The following is a 27,957-nucleotide window of genomic DNA, read 5'->3' as shown; positions in this document are numbered from 1 at the left end:
AATGGAAAAAAGAGAGGCCTATATATGCATGTTTGTTTACTTGATGTCCATCTATACATCTTAAAAATACAACCGGAGATAATTTTACCCCCACCTGCTGCTACCTGTTGCTCCTCAGCTGTCTCCCTTTGCACCTATCTGCATGTGGATAATATCAGTACTGCTAGGAAGAAGAAAAACATGATAAATAAGAATTAAAAAAAGAATAGCAATGCGTAGACTACGGATGTGAAAAGTTATCAACATTAAAATAAGACTAGCAGTTTTGTATGAACACACGGCTCTATCCACCCGCATGAAAACCATCAAACCAAGAAGATCACATTATTAAACCGGTTCCTCCGCGACATCACGCCTCACGTATGAGTTTACGTGGTATCCTGATTATAATCGCTCGGTAAACTGTTGCATTCAAGTGCAAGTGGGAATCTGATCAGACACGATCTCGATCCGGTGGTAGAAATATCTCTATATAACGTCTGATGATTCAATACACGCATTTTTTTGTTTTTAATGTCCTGGTTATCACGGCAATGAAGTTAGTTAAGATGATATCACAGGTGCATGTGGGAAATCTGCGATTTAAGATTTAAGACATCATGATGATGAGGTTAGGTTAGGAATTTTCCATCATTTATAAAGGTGGGAAATATTTGATATTTAATTCGCAGTTAATATATGATATCAGGATTTTAGGAATTATAGTTTTTGTTGACTTTCATTTCCTTTGTCTTTATCTGTCACACTTATTTAACCTTTACATTCAACGTGATACTCTGACACGATGTTTGATTAGAGCGTTTGAAACTAGAAAAATTTGAGCACCAGTGAAGGCAACTTTTCCTTTTCAAGAAATTTGTGAAATAAGCTACAGTTAGGTCCTAATGCTTTTGTAAAGTCACAAAAATTTTCATATGACATTATATAAAGCGAAATATTGCGGGACATATTATACTGTAGACCTCTTAGCTTAACTATGGTAAATGGCCTGTATTTGTATAGCGCTTTACTAGTCCCTAAGGACCCCAAAGCGCTTTACACAACCAGTCATCCACCCATTCACACACACATTCACACACTGAATGAAACTTTGCCGACATCTGTCCATATAAAAGCTTTTAAGATAAAATGTCAACCTACCTTTTGTAAGGTGGGCCTTATTTAGGCTAAAATAAGGGAAACTAAATTAATTTCAAATAAATTTCAATAACAAAAACTTAAAATATATTTGAAGTGAATTAGCAGCCACTCACTGTCTGCATAATTATAGCTGTGATGAAAAAAACCCCCATTATGTTCAAACTGTAAACGTGTCAAGGGGAGTCTGTGTTTTATCTGTAAGTTTCCGAGGAGGCCCTGAAGGCAGCACGTCAAACACAAACCCTCCCCTGCCTGAAGCTCCGCTATCTTTAGCACTGTAAGGATTACGGTACGCAGTGTGTGTGTGGTGAGACTGCACTCCGGTGCGACGTGCTCGGCTTATCGCTGTGGGCTCATTGCGCTGAAGCTCTCCTGCATCACAGAACAAAAACCTTAAAAAAAAAAAAAAGAAAGAGGAAGAAGAAGAAGAAGTAGTGATGGGGGAATGACAACAAACCCCGTCCCCGTCTGCGGTTCAACGTCCCCGAGAAGACCCAAGGATGCTGCTGTTCTCCAGCCCGCGGTGCGGGCGCAGGCGCCGGGCCTCGCTGCTGCTGCCGCTGCTCTCTGCGGTCCTCCTCTGTGTCATCCCCGTCAGCGCTAGACTGCCAGGTAAATCCCCAACAGGACACCTTAACATCCGTGGCCTGAGCTTGTTTTCAACTGTAGCGCGACTGTCTGTCGCTCCAATTAACGCTACTGGGACATGTGTCACCAAAGAGCTTTTGTTATTAACCCGGGGAAGAGATTTTCAACTACACACGTGTGATTTCTTCACACTTTATTTTTTTGGTTATGGTCTTCGTTTTGTTGTGTATGTGTCTTGCTGCTGAGGGCAGGTTAAGTAAGTGCGTGTGAATCTGAATGAGTGACAAGCGCACAATGGAAAGACAAAGGCGAAAAAAATTCAAATTTCCTTCCTTGTCAGGCTACTCTGGCTGTTTCGTTCTGTGCTGACAATTTCACTCTTGTTAATGTCACAATAACCCTATAAAAATGTAAGACAAATGAAGTGATGTATAAACCAAGTGCCAATTTTTAAGTATGTGGGAACTACCAGCCTTCAGGTTTTCTTGATCATTTCAGTTTATATCTGAGTGTGTGTGTCTAATGTTTTACCACACAGAGGTGGTTGCTGTTAATATGTGCAGGGGACATAATCGGCTTCTCAGCCATTAATGCAGAAAACCCGTGGGAGAACCAACAGCTGGACTCATGTAATCTTTATCTTTTATTAGAGGCACGCACCCATCAATACACACACACACACACACACACACACACACACACACACACACACACGAATACATGCTATACTCAACATTCACTGCCTCTATTGACCCAAACCAGTATGACTTTGTTGATGTTAACGTATGTTTTTTAGATTTCTATAAGAATGAATGTGTAAAAAGAAAAAAAAGAAGCCTCTTTTCAATTTAAAGTGGTTGTTCAAGGCGTGTGCTCTGATGTGCTTTGTGACGTTGTGGTGATTTGGGAGTCCAAAATGAAATGTGCGTAGTGTTTAAATTTGAAGCCTGTGTTGCACATGCAGTGTGAATGGACTTTGACTGATCTACGACAGCTTGGAGAAATGAAAGCTTTAAATGAAATGCAATATAAATTCTTGGTTTTCAGTCAGAGCAGATAGGGATGCCGTGATACATCGGTACTGACAGTAATCATGATATTCATGGAATTTATGGAATTACTGTCAATAATCCAGTGCCAATGGCTATTTGATTGACATCCCAAGAAAGATGGAATTGCACCTTAATAATGGCTGCCACAAAAAAAAGGACCAATAACGGTAGCCAGGTCGTTTCTGCCACTCTGTGGCTACTTCTGACTAATTTCTAGTAAAAGACTAATATTGTTACAAGTCAGAGCTACAGCTGAGTACAATAGTAAGCTTTAGAATACTGTGTTGATTCATCTACGTGTAAATTATAGTTTACTTCACAGATTTGTGGCAGCCAGTGGTTCATTTGTGTTGCCCTGTTTCCTGCTATGTTCCATTTCTTTGAAAAGTTTACTTTTTTAATGCCACTGAATTAATGGAATACACATTGCAGTATACTGTTTCATAACCCTGATGTGTCATTATACGTATCAACAGATTCTTGTCGATAACGTGCCCCGTAGTAATGTGAATATATCCAATTCTTTATATTCCTGAAATAGATGTAAATCATGTAAATAAGCAGTAAACCCTTAGAGACTTCACTGACATCCCCTGGGCTCCAAATGGTGTGAATTTGCTCTGTCTTGTGCTTTCTTGGTAGCCAAGGTCATTTAAGAAACTGCTGCTTGAATGTCAAAAATCTAAAGAAGTGGTCGCTGAATATGTTGCGACCAGTTCTTTACTTTCTTTAGTATGGAATATTTTTTTAAATTCTCAGGTTTCTTCTGAGCTATAAGATTAGGTTTGGTTGCTCTTTCAGTGATAGTTTATACGCTTACTAGCTTCCCTTGAAAACGTGTTTGACATCAGAAAGCTAAAACTGTGAAGTAAAATGATCTTTCTCGTGAATGAAGAGAAGACTTACGGAAAGTGGACTTAACATTTTGATGACGGGAAAGGCCAAAGCCGTCGCTGTTGTTGCGGAGAAGTGCCCTTAAAAGACTGTAAACATAGAGACTGGGAATGAGCCAATGTAATCAGGTGGTTTATTCAGGAGGCACTGACACATCATCATCGTGCTTAAGTAAGCCATAGAGCTTTCACTGAACACTGGGGTTTTTTGGGATGGAAGTAATCCAAAACCTCAATTTAACCAATTGATAACATAAAGTATGTCTATCCTGGTGGCCAAGATACAGAATTAATTTAGCACGCAGAGTTTGTTGTGTAATTCAGGCTCAGGGGTGTGCACTAGATTAGCAACACGGGGAGAGTCACCTTTTTTCACTCAAAAAAAAAAGCGTTGTTTGTCTAATTTTAGCATTTCATATTAGAAGCATCATCTCCGCTTCTCAATATTCTAATTGAGTCTGGTCATTATTGTGCTGCCACGCTTAAATGCCAAGTTTGTCATTCATTAAACCCACATAGAGTTGGAGTGATTAGTATTCAGAAAGCCTCTGCCTCCGGCTGTTTCTGCCACTAGGATTAGGATCTATATCTTCGCTGTCACACGCTCTCTCCTTTAAACACACACAGCCACCATCCTCTGTTTTTCAGTCACCTTTTTATAACCTGCAGCAACAATACTCATCTGTTTTCTTTTGATTAAAAAAAACACAGGACATTTAAAAACTCTCACTGGGTTAATACGCGCTGTCTGGTATCACCGTCTAGTCTTATGAGGTAAAGCTTACATACAGTATGTTCACATTTGGATACGGTTAAAGACCTGCTAAGTGTGTAAAGACATTTGTGTTTTCCTTTGGGTTTAAAAACAAAACTGCTCTTTTAGAAATGACATAACTGAACCGGTCTATCACCTGTACAATCACTGACACTGCTGAACAGACTTCAGGAAACATGAGCTAAAAAAATCTGTCTGGAATGAGGAACAAGACAAGTGGATTAACTAGATCTTGCAAAGGGGATTTCTGTTCAAAACAGTAAGGAAATAATAGTTATTTTAGGTTACTCAGCATCTGCTGAGCAAAATGACCAAATTCATACACAGATTTGCACAGATACCGTGATTTATTTTTATTTTTTTTTATTGGACTCTTTATGAACTCCGTTTTTAGGACAATGCAGATCAAAGATAAGAAAGTGCTCGTTCTGGTTTCAGATGAACCTGTTATGTGGTTTGTGCAGTCATTGATGGGATTAGACGTCACTCGGTAGAGAAAGGGAAGATTATTGAAATTACCCAGTGGCCAGGAAACACTTACCAATAATATTGATCTACCTCACTGAGGTCTTTGTCTGGAAAAATAAGTGACCAGCCAAGGTTTTGCTGCAGTGGCTTCCTTAAAGCTCCCGCTCCCCCTCGTATCTGAGAGCATTCTGTGGACTAGCAGACCTCTCTGGGAAATTAAAGGGCCAAAATTAACTTACAGAGCACCTAGAGCTATGTTTTCAAGAAATGAAGGACTCTGTGTGCTTGTTTCTGACTGTCTTCTTGTTTATTGCTTTTCTCAACATCCATTCATCCACTCTGCTCCAGTTCACTCCAGTGCAGTCCAGTTTGGTCCTAATATATTAGCTAAAAGCCTTTTACTACAGTCAGATGAACTTTTGAACAACCAAGACAGACAGCTGCACGGAGCCCCAGATGTTACGTTGACAACTTTTACTCGAAACCATTGTCTTAATATGTGGGAGCTGCAGTGACCTCAGTGCTTTCCCCCTAACCAAACGATCATTTTCAGTGATATCTCGGTGTGAAACCCCCCCCTCAAGTCGGCTGTGTATTTTGCTGACTCATTTCACTCGCGCTGTAAGCCACAATTAGCTAATTTCAAACACGCACACGTTTGATCAAACCAGAGTCAGCAGAATTTTACCTTCAATTAGTTTCTCTGCACTTCTTTCTTTTTATTACTGCTGTGTAGTAAAAGGTGAAAATTCAGAGCAGCAAATTTTCTCTGTCAGCAAGTTTGCATTTGTGTGTAGCCACATCCTTAACAAGAATGTCTGCATCGGTTTAGCCTGATTTTAAATAGAACTACTAGCAATATCTCATGCATGAGTTTCACTGCACTCTTTCCGTTGTGCATATAGTTAGAAGGAATGTCTGCCTGCCTCTACATATATATATATATATATATGTATGTATATGTGTATATATGTCTGTTGCATTACAATAAGCATGTTTGCTAGTAAAATGTAATTTCTGAGTCATTTGAATGTTATATTAAGCCAAAGCACTGCAATCAGTTGGAGTCACTAGTCAATCTAATATATAATATTTTATAAGACTCACTAAATGAATATCATAGGATGGATAATTGAAATATTGTACTGCAACAACTGATCGTGCCAGGAGCAAACAAACAAGATGACCATGAAAAATAAAATGGGGAAAAAATGACAAAATAAAGGCTCTTTCATTTGCTGCCTACACACCGTCATTGTATAAATCCTTTTAACCTCTGTTCTGTTCGCTGTGGGATGTGCTGCTTTGCTTCACTCTAATGATAATGACATAGTAATTGTCTCCCGTGTAATGGGTTAGACTCATCATTGTCTGAAATGACAGAAGTTACTGGAACAGAAATATAAATGACAGACTGGGAGTGATAAGCCAGACGAGGTATGGGCCTGCTTAAAACAATAAAACAAAACCTTGTTCGACCTCATTTTTCCATCATGTACAAAAAAAAAAAAAAAAAAAAAAAATTTATTCGCCTCAAGCTACCAGTGTATTTCCTGCCTCTGTCTTTTGAGCATGACTGTCTGTGTTTCTGCATGTCTGTATGAGCTTTTGCTCGCATGATTAGCAGGTGTAAAGTCATGCCCCATTTTCCACCCTAATTTTAGGTGAGTCATCGTACCAGATCACCGAGGGAAACTAACACCTACGCTACTGAAAATGATAATGTAGACAGTTTTCACAACCTCAGCCATTTATAGCCATGTATAGCTCTATATTTTGGCTTCAGGGTTTTTGGCATGGTTTTCTGAGAAATGAGGCAAGTGGGTTGGGGGTTACAGAACAGTTAATATGTCCACTTTTTCTATCTCTGCGATAAATAAAGCTGGCTCTGAAACCTATATGTTGCTGCCAGTTGTCAAACTGCCTCTATGTCCAATCAGAAGGGGTTTTAAATAACCACTTAACTGCAGAAAAAGGAAATTATCCCAGCTGTATAAAATGTGCTAATGTGGGGGTTTTTTCTAGCTAATTTCTTTATATTTTGCGAAGAAAATGGAAAGTAGGTGTTTGGATTTGTTGAAACGTGCATGCATAAATGGAAATGCAGTAGATAAGGCAAAGACCAAATTTGCACAATTCTAACAAGCTTGAAAGTCAATATTCGATATGCCCAACTTTATTCTTCAACACAGGCTTGAACTTTCTTACACAAGCTTTCTTGTCATTTCTTGAAGTCGTCTTCAGGAACAGTTCTCCAGCTTTCTTGAAGGACATCCAAAGTTCTTCTTTGGATGTTGGCTGGCTTTTGTTCTGTTCTCTCTTAGCATGATTTTCCCATTTCACTTCCTTCAGAATGACGTCTTGACAGCCATCCTTGTTCTGAGGCTCTTTATAATGACTTGACCAGTATATTGGCTCGTGTTACATTATTCTGCTGCAATCCACTTCCATGGAAGCGTACATTAGCAGGTCTTTTTCCAGCAGATGCCAGGGAAAACGAACCACTACAAACAAGTTGTTGGCATTTGTTAGAGCATAGTGGATAAACAGAATTCCAAAAAGCCACATAAGCAAGCATAAAAACACTCAAATCGAGTCAAATCTACTATCCATGGGGACTATATCAAGTGAGGAGCTGTGCACAGACCTCTTTAATGTTTTCACTTGATTTGGACTGTTGGGCTGCTTCCTGTCTGCTATCAAAGGGTCAGGAAATGAACACAATGGGAGTGTATGGTCCTCTTGGCGTACCCATTTCCTGCTTCCTCTAACTCGCTTACATTCACACACATGGCTGTGTGATTTATTGTACTGCATTTGTAGAACAGCTTAAATGTGTACACAGTAATGTGACAAAAGTGAGAGGAAAAAAACTCAAAGATTTTTTTGTGTGCATGTGTCTTAGTGTTGGTCTGGGAGTGTAGGTGTGTACCAGGCTGTGTGAGAATGCCTCTGCTTGCCTCTCATTTCTTGCTGGCAAAGCTGCTGCTTAGCACACAGCCTGGCAACAGCAGCAGCAGATGGTTAGTAAAGTCATTTTTCACTTGTTCCAAGGACTTCTGAGTCCCTGAGTTGCATAATGTTTTTTTTCACACCTCCTCTGTCTTAGCTGAGACTAAACGTCCTTATCTAGTGCAGAAAATCTGCTTTTTCAAATGTATATCTATATTATTAATGTTTATCCTTTCTCCATCTCTTGTTCTGTGTCTTGTTTTATATTCCTCTTCCTTTGTCACCTTAACTGAGCTTCCTAATTAGCATCAACACTGTGTGGGAGGCATGTGGACGCAAGGTCACCTCTTGTGCCTGTTTGACGTTCACTTCGATGACTCCTCTTGTCACGGCGGCAAACAGATTTGAGCAGCTTGGTCATACGATTGTCACGTTGTTGAGCATCTTTATTTGTTCATTTATGGTGGCCTTGACAGCTCAGAACATACGCGAGGAAAACCGATGCCTGTAGACTGAACAGAAGCAAATTGGGAGACGTCTCTGCTGATTTAATAACATATGTTCAGCATTAGGCAAATACAGTACACTTCAACTAATGCCCACTGCATGTATTTGCTCAGCTATTTCTCATAATGCAGTGGATTAAGCTCTCAGGGCCATGTTGTTCAGGTGTGTTTCGAAAAGTATCATCATATGCATTTTGCTGTTTGGCTTTCTGGAGCACCAAAGGCCTACTACTGCAGATTAATTATTGTATAAACCTTTTTATGCTAGAAAATGGCAATGCATGCAGTTTCTGTTTGACTGCTGCACCTCTAACCATCATTTTCGCTCTGTTGTCAGCCTCACACATTCATAATGAGCACGGAGAGTGGGTTTGTGTTTGTATGGCTGCTTGTGCGTGAGGTGAATAATTTTCCTCGCTCATGTGACTGCAGTAGGTTTCAGCACACTAACTTCCCACATGATGAATAACAGATGAAGTGCTGATCAGAAGTGTCGAAATTCTAGCAGTCTTATTATAATCAGGATGTTAAAAATAAAGAAAAAATTCCCCATCTCTCACTTTGACAGGAATGAAATTGTTCTTATCTTTTGTTGACATTTGTAAAATTTATATGACAAACAAATGAAGAATTGTCTTGTGTAATTTTGTTTGAACATTACGGGGGATGTCAGCTTTTCTGTGTTTAATGGTTACAGTGTTTCATATGCTAAGGCCACTTTAAGTAATTTCTGTTACTCAATGTTTCTGTTACAAATGTTTAGTATGCACTATGGGTTTTTTGTACTCATGGCTCTGTATGATGTCATGAGAGCAGATATCCTTATATGGTCAACTCTGGTCCACCAAAGCCTCTGCTAACTGGCGTTTAGACTAAAAGTGGAAGAAATCTGACAACAACAAAAAAAGGACAAGGAGCTAAAATGACTTGTCAAGGAGCCAGTGTAAGATAAATAAGGATAATTTTGAAAGTAAATCATACAAAGCTACTCTACTAGAGTCCAAGAAACAAATTTGGAGCTTGAAACTTGGATTTTATGACTCCTTAAAAAAAGCCCAGAGACTCTGGAGTGACTCAGTAGAAATTGTAACCTCTTTCACTTCATCATCAGTATTTACTGCGCAATGGAAGCAAAAATGACAATTTTCTCTAAGTCTAAAGGTATAAAATCATCATCATCATCATCATTTCTTAATTTTCCTGATAATGATTTGTGCCACATGGTGATGACTGTGGTTTGCTTTTATTTATTTTATTGCCGCAAGCAGCTATAACATTTCTGAGCATATGGCAAAATTTTAGAGCACTGCTGTCCTGTGCTGTTACATTGAGAACCACAGCATTAGGCTTCATCCACTGGCAACCAAAGCACTTCAGGACCAAACTAGTGGACTGATTAACTCACATTTGCAGATGAGAACAGCTTGTTTGATCTGTGACATGAGTGCATTTGTCAACACCTAATCTGGGCCTGAATGGCTTGTGAACAAAGAGGTGTTAAATAAATAAATGGTGGAGGGGGAAAAAGAAAATTGATTGATGATTGTTGGGAGAGAGAATGAGAGAGGACAGATAAGCTTGAAAAGCTGTTTAGAAGAGGAACGCATTCTTAAACCAAAAGCGTCTCTGTACTTGTCTTTGGGAGTAAGAATAGGAGCTACCAGTGTGGTTTTCACATGGAGAAAAAAAATTCTGAATTAAGTGCATTTGCATGGTCTTACAGCTGACACATACCCACCAATGAACGGTACTCAGTCAGTTAAGTAACACAAGCTTTTGCAGTTGCATAAAAGGACAAGGACAGAGTAAGCTCTTTCTAGCGATGCTTTTTTTCCTGTAAGGTTACAGATTGAAGGAAGTGGAGAGAAGCAACAGAGAGAATTTCTAATCTTGTAATTAGAAATGAGGGGAATTTGGTGTATGAGCATGCTACACTCACAGTGCTGTGGAATAACTAAGCAGGCGGTGAAAGATGGAGGTGATAGAGCTGCTGCTTTTCAGTGCAAACTGGAGAGAACAGAGCGTGACTTTGAATCGAGGATGCTCAGGGAGATTTCTACCTGCGTGCTACTCTAAAGCAAATCATAGTTAAATATTTGCCTTTTCCGCTAATAGATGATTAATAAACCATTTTCTTTTTGTCAGGCACCAATGGTTCACAAAAATAAGCCCATTGTTTCCATTATCTCCAGATACTGTCTGTCAAACAGTGTTCTCAGATTACACATTCGCCCTTCACTCGCAGGCCAGGCCAGTCAGTGACATAAGAAGATGTGGATGTGTGCCCATCTGCCGATTGCAAAGTCGTGGCAGCGTGTAACCTTGTCAAATGTATTATGTGTATGTGCTGCTGTTGAGAGTGTCAGATTTTCATTGAGTAAGACTTTCACTGTAAGTCTGTTTAAAAAAAAACGTTTATTATTCAAAGAATGAATCATCTAATTCACCTACAATCTTTTAAATCACTTCATAAATTTTGCCTTGAAAATCTGATGAATTTAACAAAGATGGACCAAAAAACGTTTGGGTTATATGCACATGATGAGGAGAAATAAATTGAACAGATCAGCAGCAATGTTCCCTCTAAGCTGCGCACGTGCGCAATTGCGCACTGCTGGCACGGTCTCTGCGCACAGAAAATCTGCGTTGCGCACAAAAAAAATCTAACCTGAATTGAAATTAAAATTAAAACTTTAAGAATTCTGTTTTGCAGTGTTAGTCAGTAAGTGACTGGCTGCTCCTGTATGGGATTAGAACGATGCCACCTTATCCTATAGTCCAGCCAATAATGCGATTCACATTCGTATACACGCAGCCAATCAACGTTGTTGACAGGCTATGACAGCGTCCTATGTGCCAACACCGGTGTTTTAGCTAGCAAAGCGGCGTGGCTGATGTGGAGTGAAGCCACGTTAATGACAACGTGTACAACCATTGGAGATGTGAGCAGGACAGACGGAACAATTGACGGAAAAAGTGTGGACTTTATACCAGTTTTTAAATTGTGTTGATAGGCCACGTAAAACCAGAGTTATGATAAAAATATCTGCAATGTTTGGTTTTCTTCCTGAATACTATCGTTGTTTATATTTACTGCGGGAAGAAACGGTAAAAACGGCGTTTTATAAGGAAAACGCTCGAAAGCACTCTCCGCCTTTGAGCAAAAACAACACCAAAAAAACCCCACCCTTTCCTATTGGTCGAAAAAAGTACCGTGTCGACCAATCAAAAAATGATATGGCAACGTGGCATCTAGTTGTTAAGAAACGGGGTGAAGTTTTAGGAGTGACGGCGGTGTTCTGAGATGTGAGAGATTTGAGACGTTTAGCGCAAATCTTGTGTAGTTAGTGTGTAGTGTAGTCAATAGTTTTGTTGTGTGTGTCAGAACATTGAGGCGGCTGCTGAATGTTACAGGTGTTACAGGAGTGATACATCTCCTGTTGTCAGGCCTGCAGGTATCAGGCTGTTGTTCTCCTTTATCTCATAGTGGACAGAAATTATTTTTTGGAGTGGCACAAATAATTTGTGTGGCATCAGATTTGATGCAGAACAGCTGATTGTTCTGTAAATAGTTTGAAATGTTTATTTAAAAACGCCTTGGCTGCATTAAAAAAAATAAATAGCTGCAAAAAACTTTGTTGTTTGCCAAACTGAGTTACTTTTTTGAAGTAGTAACTATATAATTAATTGCCCAGCATTGGTCATTATATACTGTATTTTGCAGACAGAGAGTTGCAGGACTCTCCCAGACCACAGACTCAGACTCATAATACAAGTCAGAGCTTTATGAAGAAAAAAAAAGAAAAAGTTGTGTTTTCAAAATTGGAGTTAAAGTTATTTTTACTTCCAATAGTGTTAACATACTACACAGGTCATGAACAAGATTTTTTAAATTTTCATTGTAAGTGGGCTAAAGCAGTTAATTAAAAGTAGTCTAACATAAATGTAAATGCTGTAATTTGATTATTTTAATAAACCATGTAACTTGGATGGATTCGATGCTGGCGTGACCACAGTGCACACGTCTGATGTCGCTCACAGTGGTCCAAGGGATCGCTCAGGGAGTTTGTGTGTTCGCTCAGACACATGAAAAATTAGAGGGAACATTGATCAGCAGTTACAGTTTGGAAACGATTGGCAAACAAAAAATTTCAAGTTTGTGATCTCGCTTTTACGCCAGTGGTTTTCTGAGTGTTTTTATGGTGGTAAATAAGTTTAACTTTATATGTGATATTTAAATTCTTAAATATTTGATGTTTTGTGATGTTTTTGGTAATCAAATTTTATTTTCAGATACAATTTTGGGTTACAGCTGTTAAGAAAACAAAATAATCAATATAAAAGTTTCTTTAAATGCACTCTTTTCATTTTTTCCGTACATTATAAGTACTGCATATCCCTTCCTCTACAGCAGGGATTTCAAACTGATTTTACGTAATGGGCCACATGTAGCTCACTTTGATCTTAAGTGGGCCACTGAAACTCCCTATTTTGTCAGCGCACTTTCAACAGTATGTGTCCGTTTTTCCACATGATGAAGAAATGCTGCTGCAGTAAATGAAAGAAATCAATCAGTGTGAAGATTTGGTCTGAAATGATAAGAAATAATTATGTAAAATTACACAAAAGGTTCTGGTACCTCATTGCTCACATTGTCCTGTAATTATAACCGAAAGTTTCTGTTAATTATGAGAAAATGTCTTTTTGTGTAAACCATTTGTAAGTTAACAAAAAAAATCACACAAACAAAAACCCCCCAGAAATTTCTATAGTAGATGGAAATACAGGAATTTTATCTATTACTTGATTACTTTGGTGTAGTGTGAATGACTACTATTAAAATAAATGCCTTTCTTCACATTTTGCAAATCCAGCCAATGGGCCACATTGTAGTCCGGGTCGATTCTGGCCCCTGAGCCTAATGTTTGACACCCCTGCTCTATAATGCTGCACCTTCACCCTTTTCCCAGGAGCCTAAACTCAGTCCCTGCTGTGGCAGCCTTACTAGCTTGAGCCAAGTTTTTACAGTAGTCGTATATTACACTGTATACTTGACCAGTCCTGACCTGTTATTCTTTGGAAAAACTGGAGTCTCCTCGTGTTCATTAAGCCGGCACCACTGCCCGCTGTGCTGTTCACCTTTAGCTGTGCAGCACTGCTGGGCTCATTATCCACTCTGATAACATACCAGAGCTCCACTTGCCCTCTGCTACCAACACACCTGCTGTGGTTCTGTGACCCACTCCCTCTTTTGTATGTCTGTCATGCTGTTTGTGTATATATCCAGATGCAGCTCTGTAAAACAGGCAGTAATCAGGTCAAGTGATTAACCAGATATCGACGGCCAAACAGGTGGGGCTCACCGCGTTATAAAATGCAGATAGCTAAGTATGGCTCTCTTACTGATAATATTAAACCTAAGAGGTTACATTAAACTCTTAAAACAGTTTTCCAAATCTCTGTGAAGCTGTGATGTAACTCTGACATCAACAGACACCGTGTTCCACAGCAGGTCTTTATTTCTAAACAGAGACACATCCACTAATAAAAGGACTGCCAGTAAAGGAGAAGCATTTCTTATTCGTTCAACGTGAAGAGAGCTATTTCACCACCACGTTAAAAGCATCGTTTCTGCATCACATCAGTGTGACTGTGGTGCAGATGAGACTTATTTTCACTCCCTCTCAGGTGGGTGTCGCTCAGTCTGTGCTAAACAGGGGCACGACTCCTACAAGCGTGCTTCTTCAGATTGTGGTCCCTGCTGCTCTCCTCTGCAGGAGAATGAGGAAGGACGCTGCATGCTTTATGGTATATGGAAAAAAGGATAAGCGTGCTCTCACACGGCTCTGAACTTACTATGCTCACAAACTCCTCATTTCTTGTGAGGACATTACAGCTCAAACTAGCACTTGATTTAAAGACTTAACTAAGACAGAAGTAATGTGGTGTTGTTAGATATTATCCACCACACAATAATCTCACGAGTCTTTTTCTTTTACTGTAAACTGTAATTTTGTTTGGTTATCTTCAAACATTTCCAACCTTTTTTTAACCACCAGGAAGTAAAACTGTCGAAATAAACTGTGCGAGTGTCTTTGATTCATTATTAAGCCTGTTGGCATGTTTTTCAACTGTGGGAAAAACTGGAGCTCCAGGATAAAACCAGTGCATGGGATGGAAATGATCTGCTAGTTTAAAAATGTATATAATTTTTACTGACAAAATCATTAATCGTTGAAGTGAAAGGGAAGCTAATAATTAGGAACATTTGAATTCTATGACTGTTTGTAATGCACGCCACTCTCCAGTCAGTTAAAACTGAGATTTAAAAAAAAAAAAAATCAGCCTGACAAGAGTAAACTGAGAATTTTGGATTAGTTCTTTGTGTGTATGGTAATAACACTCTGAAGTTTGGTTACCTGTGTGAGGTTTAAATGGCTTCTCTCTGATAATAAACAGGCAAACGTGCTCTTGTCTTATCCTAATGGTGTGATTCTTTGTCAGGGCATCTTATTGTGGTCCTCGCTCACCCTCCTCTTCTTCTTCCCATGCCTCTGGCAACTATGGCGCAGGCTGATTCTCTCTGTATTTTAATCCGTCCCTGCCCCTGCTACATCTAACACACACACACACGTGCAGTGCCCCCGCACTGGCGGCCTTAATCACTCAGATGACATGCCTTTCTCTCTCTCTGTTAACCTTCATCTCCATCACTGAATCCAATATCTCTCAGTGAAAGAGCCAAGCTGCAGAAATAAATGCTATTTTTCAGATTTTCATGACGTGGCATTACACTGCTGGCACGCACTCCACGTTCCACAACAGACGTTGGACAGAGAAAAGGCAGCATCTTGTGTTTAAGAGCGTGAACGTCTGCGTGTTTGAACCGTGTGTGTTTATGTCAGCTGGTGGAGCACATGTGGCTTTTTAAGGATTAATAATTTCTATAGATTTGCAGCAGGAGAGGATCCAGTGCGAACTTGGCTCAAATTATTCTCAGCAGCATCAGAGAGCGAAGTAAACAAGAGGGGGAGATAAGTGTCAGTGGATAAAAGGTCACATCAGGCAGAAGGAGAGAGGCTTATTAACTGTCCGCTGGGATGATAAGATGCAATCAATTAGTATAGTTACTTTAATGTTGGGTGGCATTTCTGCTTTTGTGTCTCTGTAATGTTTACGTATGTGGTGCTGTGAATCTAGTACATCGTAGGTCTCTAAGCTTCCTAAAGTGGTTACATAAACCCCCGAGAGACTGCAGAATACACTGATCCACATGAGAGTCTCTCTCTCGTTTTCACATGCACATGCCCTCAAACACACACAAAAGGAAGATGTGAATTTGTTTAACTGTAACAGATTCATTCATACAGTCAGTAGGTTTTTGGTGTATTTTCTTTGTACGGGGCTGTGGCTGCCTCTGCTATATTACGTCCTGCATATTGCACTTCTGAGGTCATTCCTATTGTTCCAACTAAATGAGCGATTACCTAAATTTTTAGATCAAAATTCTGTTGTGTGACTGTTCGCCTCTATGGTGACAGTCGACTGTCGAGTTTCTCCTGTGCAAAGTTATTTGTAAGCAAGCACTGGAAGTGGAGCAAGCCAGGCAAGCAGCACTTTTTTTATTGTTGGGCCAGCCTGTGTTTGACATAGAGGTGTGCACTGCCATTTGTCAACACACAATATGACTGAAAGCTGTGTCACCTGATTGCATGCTTGTTGTGAAACCGTATATGCTAAAGGCACAGCATTCGCTTTACAAAAGGAGTAAAACACCTTTAATGGGTGTTTTACTCCTTTTGTTCTTCAGGAGGTTTTTTTGCCTTTTTATATCTACATGGAACTGTGTGAGACTGCCCCCCTCCCCTCCTCTGTTAGGTACACATGCTTATACTGACTTGCAACATAAAACCAAGCCGTCAATAACAAAAAGGCCATGAGATGCTGACAGTTGCAAATATCCTGCAGCCATTTACTTTAGTAAGATGAGGCTAGAAAAATTGTAACCCAGATTTCCATTATTTCAGTTTGTGTTTACAAATGAGCTTGTTTTTTGTTGTTGTTGTTTTTTTTCCTTTTCAGTGAATCGATGAAATGTTAACAAGGCACACTGTATTAAAAATAAGAAAAATTATGATCACCATCTGAAATTCAGTTTAATTCCATTTTATTTGTGTATAAAGCGCCAAATTAAAGCAACAGCTCACCTTAAGGTGCTTTATATTGTAAGGTAAGACCCTACAATAATACAGAGAAATCCCTTTGAGCATGCATTTTGCAATAAGGAGAAGGAAAAAGTTCCTTTTGACAGGAAGAAACCTCTGGCAGAACCAGGCTCAGGGAGGGACAGCAATCTGCCGCGACTGGCTTGAGGTGAGGCGAGAAAGACGGGACAAAAGAAACATTGTGGAAGAGAGCCGTAGATTCATAAGAACTAATGATTAAATGCAGCGTGGTGTGTAAAAAAACATATTGGGCGAATTTGATGCTCTTTTTTTGTCAGTTTTATTTGTATACAGATTTATCGTAGTTAATCAATCCCACCATTTATACCACTCCTACTGTTCTACTTTTGTAAAACTTAAAGTAAAATAACTCCCTTATAACACGTTTTACAGCTTGTAAATCATCAATGATGTGTATGATGCTCAACACTAAATGGTCAAAAAGTACTGGGTCACCTTGGCATTACTTCTACTCTGATTCCTAAATGCTTTCACTTTGCATTAATCCGACTTACAGCTGATTGTGGAATACCTAGGAAGGAAGAAATTTACCAAAAATTGACTTCTTGCAGTAGCAGTAGCATACTAATACAGTACCACACTTGAATCACTGTGCTCTGTAGAATGACCAATTCTTTTGCAAATGTTTGTGAAGGCAGGCTGCATGACTAGGTGGGACTGTGGCCCAGTACTTTGTACATATAGTGAATGTACCAGAGAAAGAAGCATGATTCATTTTATCAGTTTTACCATCAGAACATTTGCCCTCAGCAAATATTCCAGCTGTTTTTTTTTTTGTTATGTTTTTTTGACATTTGAAAATCAGGAAAAAGAAGTCGATAGAAATCAAATAAATTTGTCTCTGTTGTCTATTATATACCTGAAATTTAATTTTCATTTTTAGAGCTACTGTTGCTATGCTGGGTTTGCTTAGTTTACTTAAATAATCTGCTTTGTGTAGTTATTTTACATAACAGTATCAATATGGGCAGCACGGTTGCACTGTTGCCACACAGCAAGAAGGTCCTGAGTTCAATTCCACCATCAGGCCGGGCTCTTTCTGTGTGGAGTTTGCATGTTCTCCCTGTGTTTGCGTGGGTTCCCTCCGGGTACTCCGGCTTCCTCCCACTGTTCAAAGACATGCAATTTGTGGGGATAGGTTAATTGGATAATCCAAATTGCCACTAGGTGTGAGTGTGAATGGTTGTCTGTCCCTGTGTGTTGGCCCTGCGACAGACTGGCGACCTGTCCAGAGTGTACCCCGCCTCTCGCCCTATGACAGCTGGGATAGGCTCCAGCCGCCCCCGCGACCCTGGAAAGGATAAGCGGAAGCAAATGGATGGATGAAGTGTCAGTATGAATATTTGCAGATTTTAATAACTGACTGACCTCTAAAAATCACCATTCTAAGACTTGATCAGAGAAAAGACTGCGTGATTTATTGCCAGCTTCTTAGACTTTTACTGCTTTTTTTCGTCTTTATATTAGTAGGCGTACTCGTTTGTGTAAGTATGCATGGAAAAACGGGTGCGGCTCTTTATTTGTGTTAGAAATTTTGCTGGTTAGGTTTCGCACTGCCCTAAAAGCGCGCACTCAGCTGCGACTAACTGTTATAGCAGGCGGAGAATGGTTCGCTGCTACAATTATAAAGTACACAGGAACCAACTTGAGAGATGAAGTGGCAGAATGGCATTTTAACTATGCACCAGTCCCTCCACACACCACCTTATAAAGTAAATACAAGATTCTGATTAAACTGTGACCTTTTTTTGGTTGCTTTCCTCTGGCTTAATTGTCTTCTTGACCTTTTTTCCAAACCCACTGAAAAGAGCATGTACTGATCTCACAGCCGTGACCAGCACTGTTTAGTCACAGATCTTTAGAAAAATCTGAGAATATTTTCAACTCTTAGTTTTACTCCTGGCTCAGAATTAAACATTTGGGAGTGAGTGTAAGTGTGAGCCACCTCCAGATAATAAAGGCAGTAAGTGTGTCTATTATGATTGATGATTATGAAGACCAATTTAAAAAAAAAAAAAAAAATGGTCAGGTTAAAAATAATATTACAATGCTGGCAGTTTTCTCCTTGTTTTTTGTCTTAAACTTCTTGAGGTCGCCAAAAAAAAGAAATTAAAAAAAAAAAAAAAAAAAAAAATCTACTGTGCTGCAAAAACCCTGAATTGACGCTTAGTCTCCATCTCGTCTACTGCCATTAATTCAACTACACACTAGGTGGCAGCAGGACACACCAATTATACATCAACAGGCCTGAGCTCAGTTACCTCCTGTCCTGCTGCTTCTAAGCATGCTGACATAAAACTAGGTTTAATCGCTTTATAGCTTGTAATTTATGAAAGAGCAGTGATATAATTGAAATAAATATTTTCTTTTTTGAGAGCTTCTTGCTCGTTTTGTTTTGTTCCTTTTTTTGGTCTGAAAACGTGTAATTGTGTCACAGTATTTTTGACGTTTCTGTAGAATTAATCAGGAACCTGCAAACGAGGCGACTAATCCGATAAGTCAGACTCATTTAGGGAAAGGAGGAAGTAAGTGTGCGTGTCTGTGTGTACATGTGTGATTTTGGGGGGAGGAAGAAATGTGAATGGTTTTTAAGTGGGAAAAGAAAACAGCACATGTGTGTGTGACCCACATTGCCTGTTGAGATGTTTAGTGTTTGTTTGTTGTACCCAACTGCCCCCTGAGTGTTCGCAAGAGGTTATGGGTCATTATCAGGCCGGTGGCGAAACTCTCTTTTAGAAGGAGAGGTGTCCATACTTGGTGAGTGACAATCCACCCACATTTTACAGTCACCACTTTTGTTGGGTGAATGATCAACCTTAGCCTCGGTGGGATGCTGAGGGATTTTTCTTAAGTATAATACTGTTATTAGATTATTTTTTTATTTACTTACTTTTTTTTACATATCAGCTGCAGGTTTTTTAGTAACACCACACATTTGTGACACCACTAGCCAGGTTCTGCTAACTCTTGTGTGTTTCACTAGAATTTAAACCCACATCTCCACACGCTCCTGGCGACCACAGAGGCACAGTTGGTGCTCTTATCCACCTGCAGGGTACAGATGGTACGTCCCGCCTCCACAGACACCTGCTATGGAGTGCACTAAATGGCCAATGGTGTATGTGTGTGTTTGTGTGTGTGGTAGTGTTTTTGTGGTGGTGTGTGTGATTGGAGGGGTGAGGGGGGTGACACAGTAACAAAGCACTCAGTGAAAGTGCTGGCATATCATAGCATACGCATTAGCTTGGCCAGATGGCCAGCCTTCTGGAGTGAAAGTGACACGGTAATTAATAATGTAATGCTGGCGTAATAACGTATTAGTTTAGTTAGACTGAGTGGTGCTCCCCATGCCTTTTTTTTTTTTTCCTCTGGAGTTTTTAAAATGCACACTATGCTAAATATTTGTTCAGGATGTTGATTGTGTGAAGGGTTGACTGAGAAGGGTAACCTGTGCTGAAAAATAGAATGGGTATTCTTCAAGGATCAGACAGGATGAATGGATAAAAAAGGCTCTTCATTGGCATCATTAACACATCTTTAAAAAATCTGAATCTGTCAAATGCATTGAGAGATTCTGCCTTTTATAAATTCTTTGCTTGATTCATTAATTTTCTCTTAAAATACTTTTTTCTGCCATATGCATCCAAATACAAGACAGTAGATATAATATAAAAACAAAAACAAAACACAAGGTGGATCTAAATTTTTTTCCAACTGAAATCAGATTTTTCATAGATACTGTATTAAATCGTTCACAGTAAAGATTTTAGGAATCGTATTCTACTTAATGTGTCTTTTTATTTGTATTTCATTATATTTCTGTTCTGATCCTGAGAAATATGTATTGATTGTAGTCATTTATCTCTGTAATGTTGTAGTTTTATGTAATTGAATACTGTAAAACATTTTTGTGTATTGTGTATTTAAAAACAACTAGGAAAAAAGTTGTAAATGAAAATTGGCTATAGGCTCTCTTTGTAATTTAAACAGCATCATTCCTATCAAATAAATTTTATTTATAACAAGAATCTAATGAGAATAATGTTGAATGGTGATATAATGTATTATCGTTCATGTAGTTATATTTAATTCTTTTGATTCTTTATTTTACTCGAGGCTTCTTGTCTCACTAGGATTTTATGCAAACACCAATAATATCAAATTATAGTATTTGATATATAGCACATAAGCTTTACAGGGGGAAACAACTCTTTGATTATCTCCATTAGCAGTGAGCTGTGGGGTCCATTGTGAGGGCAGCAACTGGATCCCAGTGAAGCCAGGGTTTGGCTGATTGCTCCTGCCCCCCTGCGGTGCTTCCTCCTGTGGCCACACACACGCTCTCGGCCCCGGTCGCCCTGGAGCCTTTGGCCGTCCTGCAGGAATGTGGCTCATTGTCTGGCCTAAAGGGCTGTTAACAACAGTTTAGCATTGTGTCCTTTTTAATCAGTCCCCCGGAGAAAAGAAGGCACGAGCATGCTCACTGTTTCTCACTTGAGAGTCAAAACACATGCAAATCTATGCATACATTCCTCAACCATATGCAAACGCTCTTGTCGTGCTTGTCCCTCCCCTGGTTACAACAATAGTCACCTGTTACCTGCAGTCACTAAACTGGATGAACTTTAAAGTTGTGTTTTTGAGACCTTTCGGGAAAGAGATGACAAAAAGAAAGAGAGAAGAAACCCAAATAGTCAGTCAGGAGAGGAAGTCTTGATGCAAGTAACGTTCTGCAAAACGTAAATAAAAACACAATGCAATGATGTGCAAGTCTCATACACCCAGATTTTATTCACAATCGAACATAGAAGACGTGTCAAATGTACAGTAACTACAATAAGGTGGGAAAGGACCATGTTTACCACTGTCTAGCAAACTCTCTGACCTCTAACAACAGTCTGTAAACATCTGGGAACTGAGAAGACCAGCTGGACAAAGAGAGTAATGTTGTCCCAGTCTTGTCTCGTATGAGATTCTAGCTGCTCAACAGTCCTCGTTATCATGTTTTTCATTTCATTATATAGTATATAGTTGAACTGTCACATTGCTTCACACTGCCAGACTGCAACTGCACTTTATGTACATTATTTGTGTCGCTCATATATTGTGTTGCTAACATTATTGTGCTTGAGAGACACCATCGATCAAAACCAAATTCCTTGTATGTGTTTGCACATATACTTGGCCAATAAATGCAATTCTGATTCTGATTCTGTGTTAAATGTTTGGTGGTGATAGGTCTGGGCTGCAGGCAGGCACGCAGACTCATCTACTATGATGAGTCTGGGTGCTAGGATATAAATGCAGTATGTGGTTTAATGTTGTTTTGCTGAAATATGCACATTTGTTTTCTTTTTTTTAAAGATGTCATCTGGATGAAAGCTTGATGTGCCTTTCCAGATGTGCTAGCTATGAAATTGTCAACAAACTAACTCTCTATGCCACCATGAGAGATGCAGGCTTTTGAACTGAGCAAGGCTAATGGTCATGATGTTTTGATTTGTTTGACCACAGAGCACTCTTCCTCTTTGCCTCAGTCCATTTAAAATGGGCTTTGGCCCAGAGAAATCAGTGGTGACTTCTGAGAAACTTTGCCTCTCTATGAAGCTCTTTTTATATCCAATCATATTTCAGACTGTTGCCAGGTAACCTGATTAGTTACAAAATCTTCCTCCAGCTGTTTCTTTTTAGCACCACCTACTTTTCCAGCTTGTAATTGCTCCTCTCTCAACTTTTTTTGAGACATGTTGCTGCCATCAATTTCAAAATGAGTTGATATTTTTCATGAAGTAGTAAAATGTTTCACTTTAAACATTTGTTATATTTCCTCTGTTCTAATGTGAACAAAAATGAGATTTGCAAACCAATTAGTTTTCACTTCCCAGCATCCCAACTTTCCTGTAAACTGGTTTGTATTTTGGACCAAATAATTGAGTCACTTTCAAAAGAGGTTGTAATTAATGGAATAGGATGAAAACATTTTTTGGATGTTTTTGATTGCAGACTGTGGCTAAAGTGTTTGTTGATGCAGTCAGCTTTGTTCTAAGTGCCCTTGTTATTCATATAAAATTAGTCTGTGGTTGCTATCCAATTTGTATGCTATATGAGTTGTTAAAGGCTTTGACTTTCACTGCGATTGTTACTGCTTTTTATGATCAGTGGTTTAGTTCATTAATTCTCTCAGTAAAACTTCTGAATCTTTTCTCATTTTTAGAGAAGATTAAAACCTACGACTTGGATGAAGAAATTGACTTGCTTCACTCCATCATTGAGAGACAGGAAGTGTTGGAGATGAAGCAACAAACAACAAGAAAGCAATCCAAACATCCAGGTAAGAAAAATGCAGCAGAATCGTATAGAAGTAGTAATCACACATTATTCTCCATTTTTTTTAGCTCATCGAGTGTTTTGTGTCTCATTGAAGTGTTTCTTTTATTATGTTATGCTACATGTTACATTTCAGCTGTGTGATTATTGCATAACAGTCATCTGTGAAGCACTCTGACTGCACTTTGACTGATCAGATAATGTTTTTCCTTCCTTTTACTTGAAGCCTGTGGTTGTGATTCTGTTGCTCTTTTTGCTTCCTACTCTCTCTTTCCAGTCACCATGACTTCCCGAACAGATAGAAAAAACAGCAAGACGGATGCCTCCAAACACAAAAAGAAGATACAGGGAATAATGTTAAGTGAAAACCTGAATATCTCCACTGCAGCTCCACCTTCTAATGCAGCAACACCACAACCCAGGACCACTGATGTGGAGGGCCGCGCTGGGCCTATACCTGTGCCAGCACCCATGACAGACACCGTAATTATTAGTGAGTATAAATTCATGTACCCAGTACACAACATTGCCAAGGGGCCTGATGTTTGCAGCGAGAGGCTTCAAGAGGCCTCTCTGTGTACCCACAAAGGGAAAAAACACCTTTTCTCTGTTAGCAGGAAATTCAGGTTTCTGGTGCAGCATTAGGGTGTAACCAGATAAAAATTGGGCCTTGTCTTATTTCTTATCAAGCAGTTTGTTGCTTCCTAGCTCTAAGTTTGCCTTAGGAGATCTTATCACTGTTGTCAATGTTGCGCATCATTTTGATGTCCAATTATACTGAGCGAATTAGCTAACAGGTAATTAAATTAGCCATCATAAATGCCTAGCACAGTGGTTATCAGTCTCTCACTCACTTACTCGTTATTTGCCCCTAACAGGCTCTGTTCCCCTCTGTTTACCTCTTTCTTTGTATCAATTTGCAGTTATTATCTCTGTGTGTGTGGTGATGGGAACGGTGGCAGTGATCCTGGCTACTGTCTGCTACATCAAGTAAGTGTGAATACCAAAAATCTGAAGTAATGCAAGAGAAAGCTGCTGAATAAAGTTTACCAGAATATGAAATTCTCATTTGAAATGAATTGAGTGCAACACAAAGCCAAATCTAGTGTGTTTGCAGCAATACAGCAGTTAGTTAATTTATATTTAAAAAAAAAACATGTAGTCTGCTTGGCCATGTTTTATGTCCAGTTTATTTTACATTTTGAAGTCAAAAAGAACTAATAGTTTACACAGTTACATGCAGTATAATCTATGAAATGTTTAGTCCTGTTTGGTTCTACTCTCACGGTTTTTATGCATTTAATAACTTAAAGTTATAAAGACACATGCTGTATAAGAACATTCAGGAACTCTGACGTGGCCGTGAGATCAGAACCTGCTTGAATCTGCTGTCACTATAACCTACCATAAGCTCTGAGGTTGTGTTTAAGATTGTTTTTAAGTGGAAAACCCCCTCAAGTATTAAAGGAAGCTGATGATGCCCACAGGTTTCAAAAAGAATCACATCTTGCTGAGAAGGTAGACTACCCTGCTTTTGGAGGGGCGGGTGTACCTGCCAGTGGTACTTCGGTAAGCGCCCATCTCTAGCTTTGCCTAACGGGTATTATTAGTTCTGTTTCTCACTTCTTCTTCTGCTTTAACCACAAGGTTTGTGAGCTGAAGCTTCTATCTTCAAATGTGTGATCCACACTTCCTGCTTTTGTTTGCTCCACAGATGGGAGATAAAACTCTGGCCCAAAGTGCTCAAATGTTTCACTATCAACATCAAAAACAGCAGATGCTTTCAATGGGAAAGTAAGTTATTTGCTATTTTGTCTTTCTCTCTTTTTACAACACCTCTCTGCCTTTTTATAGACTTAAAACCACATCCTTTCCCTGTGCCCTTTGTCGCCATTACCTCCACATTAACTCAAGTGTCAATTCGTGTTTTTAGTCACAAGCCAGAACAGAAAGTCGGTGAAACTGAGGGCACATCAGATGAGGAAGAAGTGGGAGGTGACTTCACAGTATACGAGTGCCCCGGACTTGCACCAGTGAGTAAACGCATGCATAAAGTCGCACATGCACATATTTACAGCACTGAACATTTCTAATGTTTTATGACTGGCTGCTCATTTTCCGCGCTCTCTCAACAGACTGGAGAGATGGAGGTGAAGAACCCTCTGTTTGATGATTCAGCTGTACCTTATCAGGGGAATGCAAAATGAATGCTGAGCACTTTACAGTGCACGTGCACGCACACACACACGCACACACACACGCACACACACACACACACACACACACACACACACACACACACACAGGCATACAAGCCGTTTTTCTGGAAGATGCCACGCAATTTCACACTGCATGCATCGAAATGAAGGATTCTGGTAGAAGATGATGTGATAAAACTGACTTTTTCCTGTTCACCCTTTACTCTATCTCCCCCAGCACGGCTTTTAATACTACAAATGTGTGGTGGTTTCCTTGTTAATTTATTTCTGTGTCTGTTTCGAAGCCATTTTGTCTTTTAATGTAAGTTTGCATACCCCGCTAGGTGTTTGTCCTACCTAAATGTCAAACTCTAAGTTAAGATTTCCTCCTTTACCTTTGTTATTTTCCTAAAAATCTGCAGCTGTTTCCAAAGAATATGATACAATAGCTAAAACGTGTACCACGCAGATACAAATAAATAAGCTGAAAATGTCCTAAAAGTCGACAGCCTGAACAGATACCCAGGAAAAACTCCCTAACACAACACAAGGTTTAACATTAAAAATGTTAGTGTTGTTGAGTTTTTGTTTTTGTTTTTTTTTTAATCCACATAAGCTGCACATGAAGATTTTTAAGACTATAGATATATTGAATAGAAATGAAAATGAAGTACTCAGTGATGTCTTTTGCATGGTTTGATTGTATAGTGTTTGAAACATGGCAATGCTGCAATGAATTTTCTGCCTCCTGTATGTATGTATGCATCCTATTGCTGCAGGACAAATGTACAGTAAAAGTGACTTCCAAGCACTTGAATGAAATTTTGGAGACAGGTTGTTGTGATAGACGTGTAGGTGGTAATAATCTCTGTCTTGTATCGTCTCTCTTGCCTCTTAGCAGTCCCAAGTTAACCTCATGCTGCAAATTGTACATACAAAGAGTGATAGTGTTCACTTTTTATAGATATTTGTACATGCAGACTAACTACTGGAATTAAAACTTTTTACCACATGCAACATGGACGTTGTTTAGCCTTTTATTTCTGTGGATAACATTTGGTAATACAATACTGTGCAGAAATTTGTGCCACCCCTCAGTAATTTGCTTCCATAGACCTGGACTTTATTGCATTCTTTCTGAAGACATTTCTGACCATTTTCAGAGGAATGATGAATAATTGAAGCGTCAGTCTACACATAACAGAGAACTTAGGGAAACAAAACATTTTAAATAGTCTATTTAGAGACTTTATTATTAGGCCCCTGTCCCTAAAACATCATTTTTTACCATTTCTTTACTTAAATTTCCAGAAAATGATCAACAATAATGCAGTGAGACAGGCATAAAATAGCATTTTAGCCCCAATTAGGTGATTCCAAAAGAGTTATTAGCACATACTTGGCACATATGTGCATGGTGTGCAGTGTGTCCTTAAATAATTTAAAGAAATTGGACAAATGAAGGAATAGGTGACATCCTCAATTAGTTTTGACAGTTTTCCTTGAAAGAAAATGGCAGATGTAATGGGAGACTGCAAGCTGGGGAAAGCTTCGGTGAGGACTGCCAGCAGTTCCTGGGCCAGGAAGAGGCCCAGGTACTAATGAGGGCTGTGAGAACTTAGAAGGAGGAGGGAAAACTTATATTAGTCATAGAGCCAGAAAGGGTGTATGTAAGGTGTGGTTCTGCTCCTGAAATTCAGATAAATTATCCATAATTAAAGAAGAAGTGTCAGGTCTAAAAAAGCTATGTACAGCAGATGAACAGAATTTAAAAATCCTTATAGAGGAAAAGATACTGACACAGGATCTAAGAGATGCATCTGCCCCTATATTGGATCCACTGTTCACCAAAGCCTCATCAGAAATGGTGTCAGTGGAAGAGTGTCTGTCAACAAGCCACTGTTAACCTTCCTGTTGTGTTCAGGAAAGGAGAAAACATGGAGAAAAGGCTAAGGTGTGAACAGCTGCACAAGAACCTGACTGAAAATCAGCAGTAACAGGTTTTCGTGGAGTGATGAATCCAAATTTGAAAAATTGGTTCCATTCTTCAGTATTTACAGATGATATCAGGAGACGGTGAGTGTCTACAGCCATCTGTGAAACATGGAGACTCTATCATGGTTTGGGTCTGAGGGGCTGATCAGACTTTGATCCATGCACCGTGTAATTCTATCTAGAAAGCGTCTGATTGGGAATACTCTCATTTTTCAGCACAACGGTGATCCGAAACACACCACTTGAGTTGTGAATGTCCTTCAGGAAGCCTGGAGAACTATTCCTGAAGTCTCTTTAAAGAAATTATAAGAACATTTCCCTAAGAGAGTTCAGGAGTGTTGAAAAATAAAGGTGTTCATACCAAATATTACCTTTCAAGCTTGTTCAAATAGAACATATTATTTTCCAGATTATCCTTGCATGTTTCAATTAATCAATCGACAGATTTCCAATTTTCAAGCAAAATAAATAAGGTGTGACTCAAGACTTTTCTATAGTATTATGTATTTTCACAGGTAAAGCTTCTTTTGGGTGTTTTTAGTAAAGAAATTACAGGAAATTTAGGACAAAGATGCAACAGTGGCCCCTTGTGAGAATCATAGTAGGGGTACTAAGTTAAAGCGTCATAGTTACATGTTCTACCAAAGCCAGTGCATTATTTTGCAGTTTTAAAGAAAGTTTTCCAGATGTTGATCAAATATGGGTCTTCTTCTTTTGTCCATTTCTTAAGACTAAGGACTTGTTTTTGAGTTTGACTGGAGCAAGTCAACGAAACATCAAATCATAGAAAATACAACAACACTGTGCTCTTAGATAC

The 27,957-nt window shown here is 39.2% G+C and overlaps 1 protein-coding gene across 1 annotated transcript; it reads left to right on the top strand.

The window, feature by feature from the left end:
- The first annotated feature begins 1,406 nt into the window (after positions 1-1,406).
- On the top strand, positions 1,407-26,162 carry npdc1a (neural proliferation, differentiation and control, 1a). Its single transcript, XM_005451365.4, has 8 exons — positions 1,407-1,752; positions 22,835-22,951; positions 23,225-23,440; positions 23,871-23,937; positions 24,435-24,516; positions 24,662-24,741; positions 24,881-24,980; positions 25,083-26,162. Exons 1-8 carry the CDS (start codon positions 1,641-1,643, stop codon positions 25,152-25,154), a joined length of 846 nt encoding a protein of 281 aa, XP_005451422.1. The 5' UTR covers positions 1,407-1,640; the 3' UTR covers positions 25,155-26,162.
- Positions 26,163-27,957: the final 1,795 nt, after the last annotated feature.

This window comes from Oreochromis niloticus, linkage group LG7 (genome assembly GCF_001858045.2).
Source record: "Oreochromis niloticus isolate F11D_XX linkage group LG7, O_niloticus_UMD_NMBU, whole genome shotgun sequence".
Lineage (NCBI taxonomy): Eukaryota > Metazoa > Chordata > Actinopteri > Cichliformes > Cichlidae > Oreochromis > Oreochromis niloticus.
Note: the sequence above shows the minus strand (reverse complement) of the source record. Positions and strands in the feature narration are given on the sequence as shown.

Bases quoted from the DNA above. Each gene is read 5' to 3' on its own strand.
- npdc1a (XM_005451365.4), top strand. From the start codon at position 1,641: ATGCTGCTGTTCTCCAGCCCGCGGTGCGGGCGCAGGCGCCGGGCCTCG. The intron at 1,753-22,834 runs GTAAATCCCCAA...TCTCATTTTTAG, and splicing joins CGTCAGCGCTAGACTGCCAG to AGAAGATTAAAACCTACGAC. The intron at 23,938-24,434 runs GTAAGTGTGAAT...TGATGCCCACAG, and splicing joins GCTACTGTCTGCTACATCAA to GTTTCAAAAAGAATCACATC.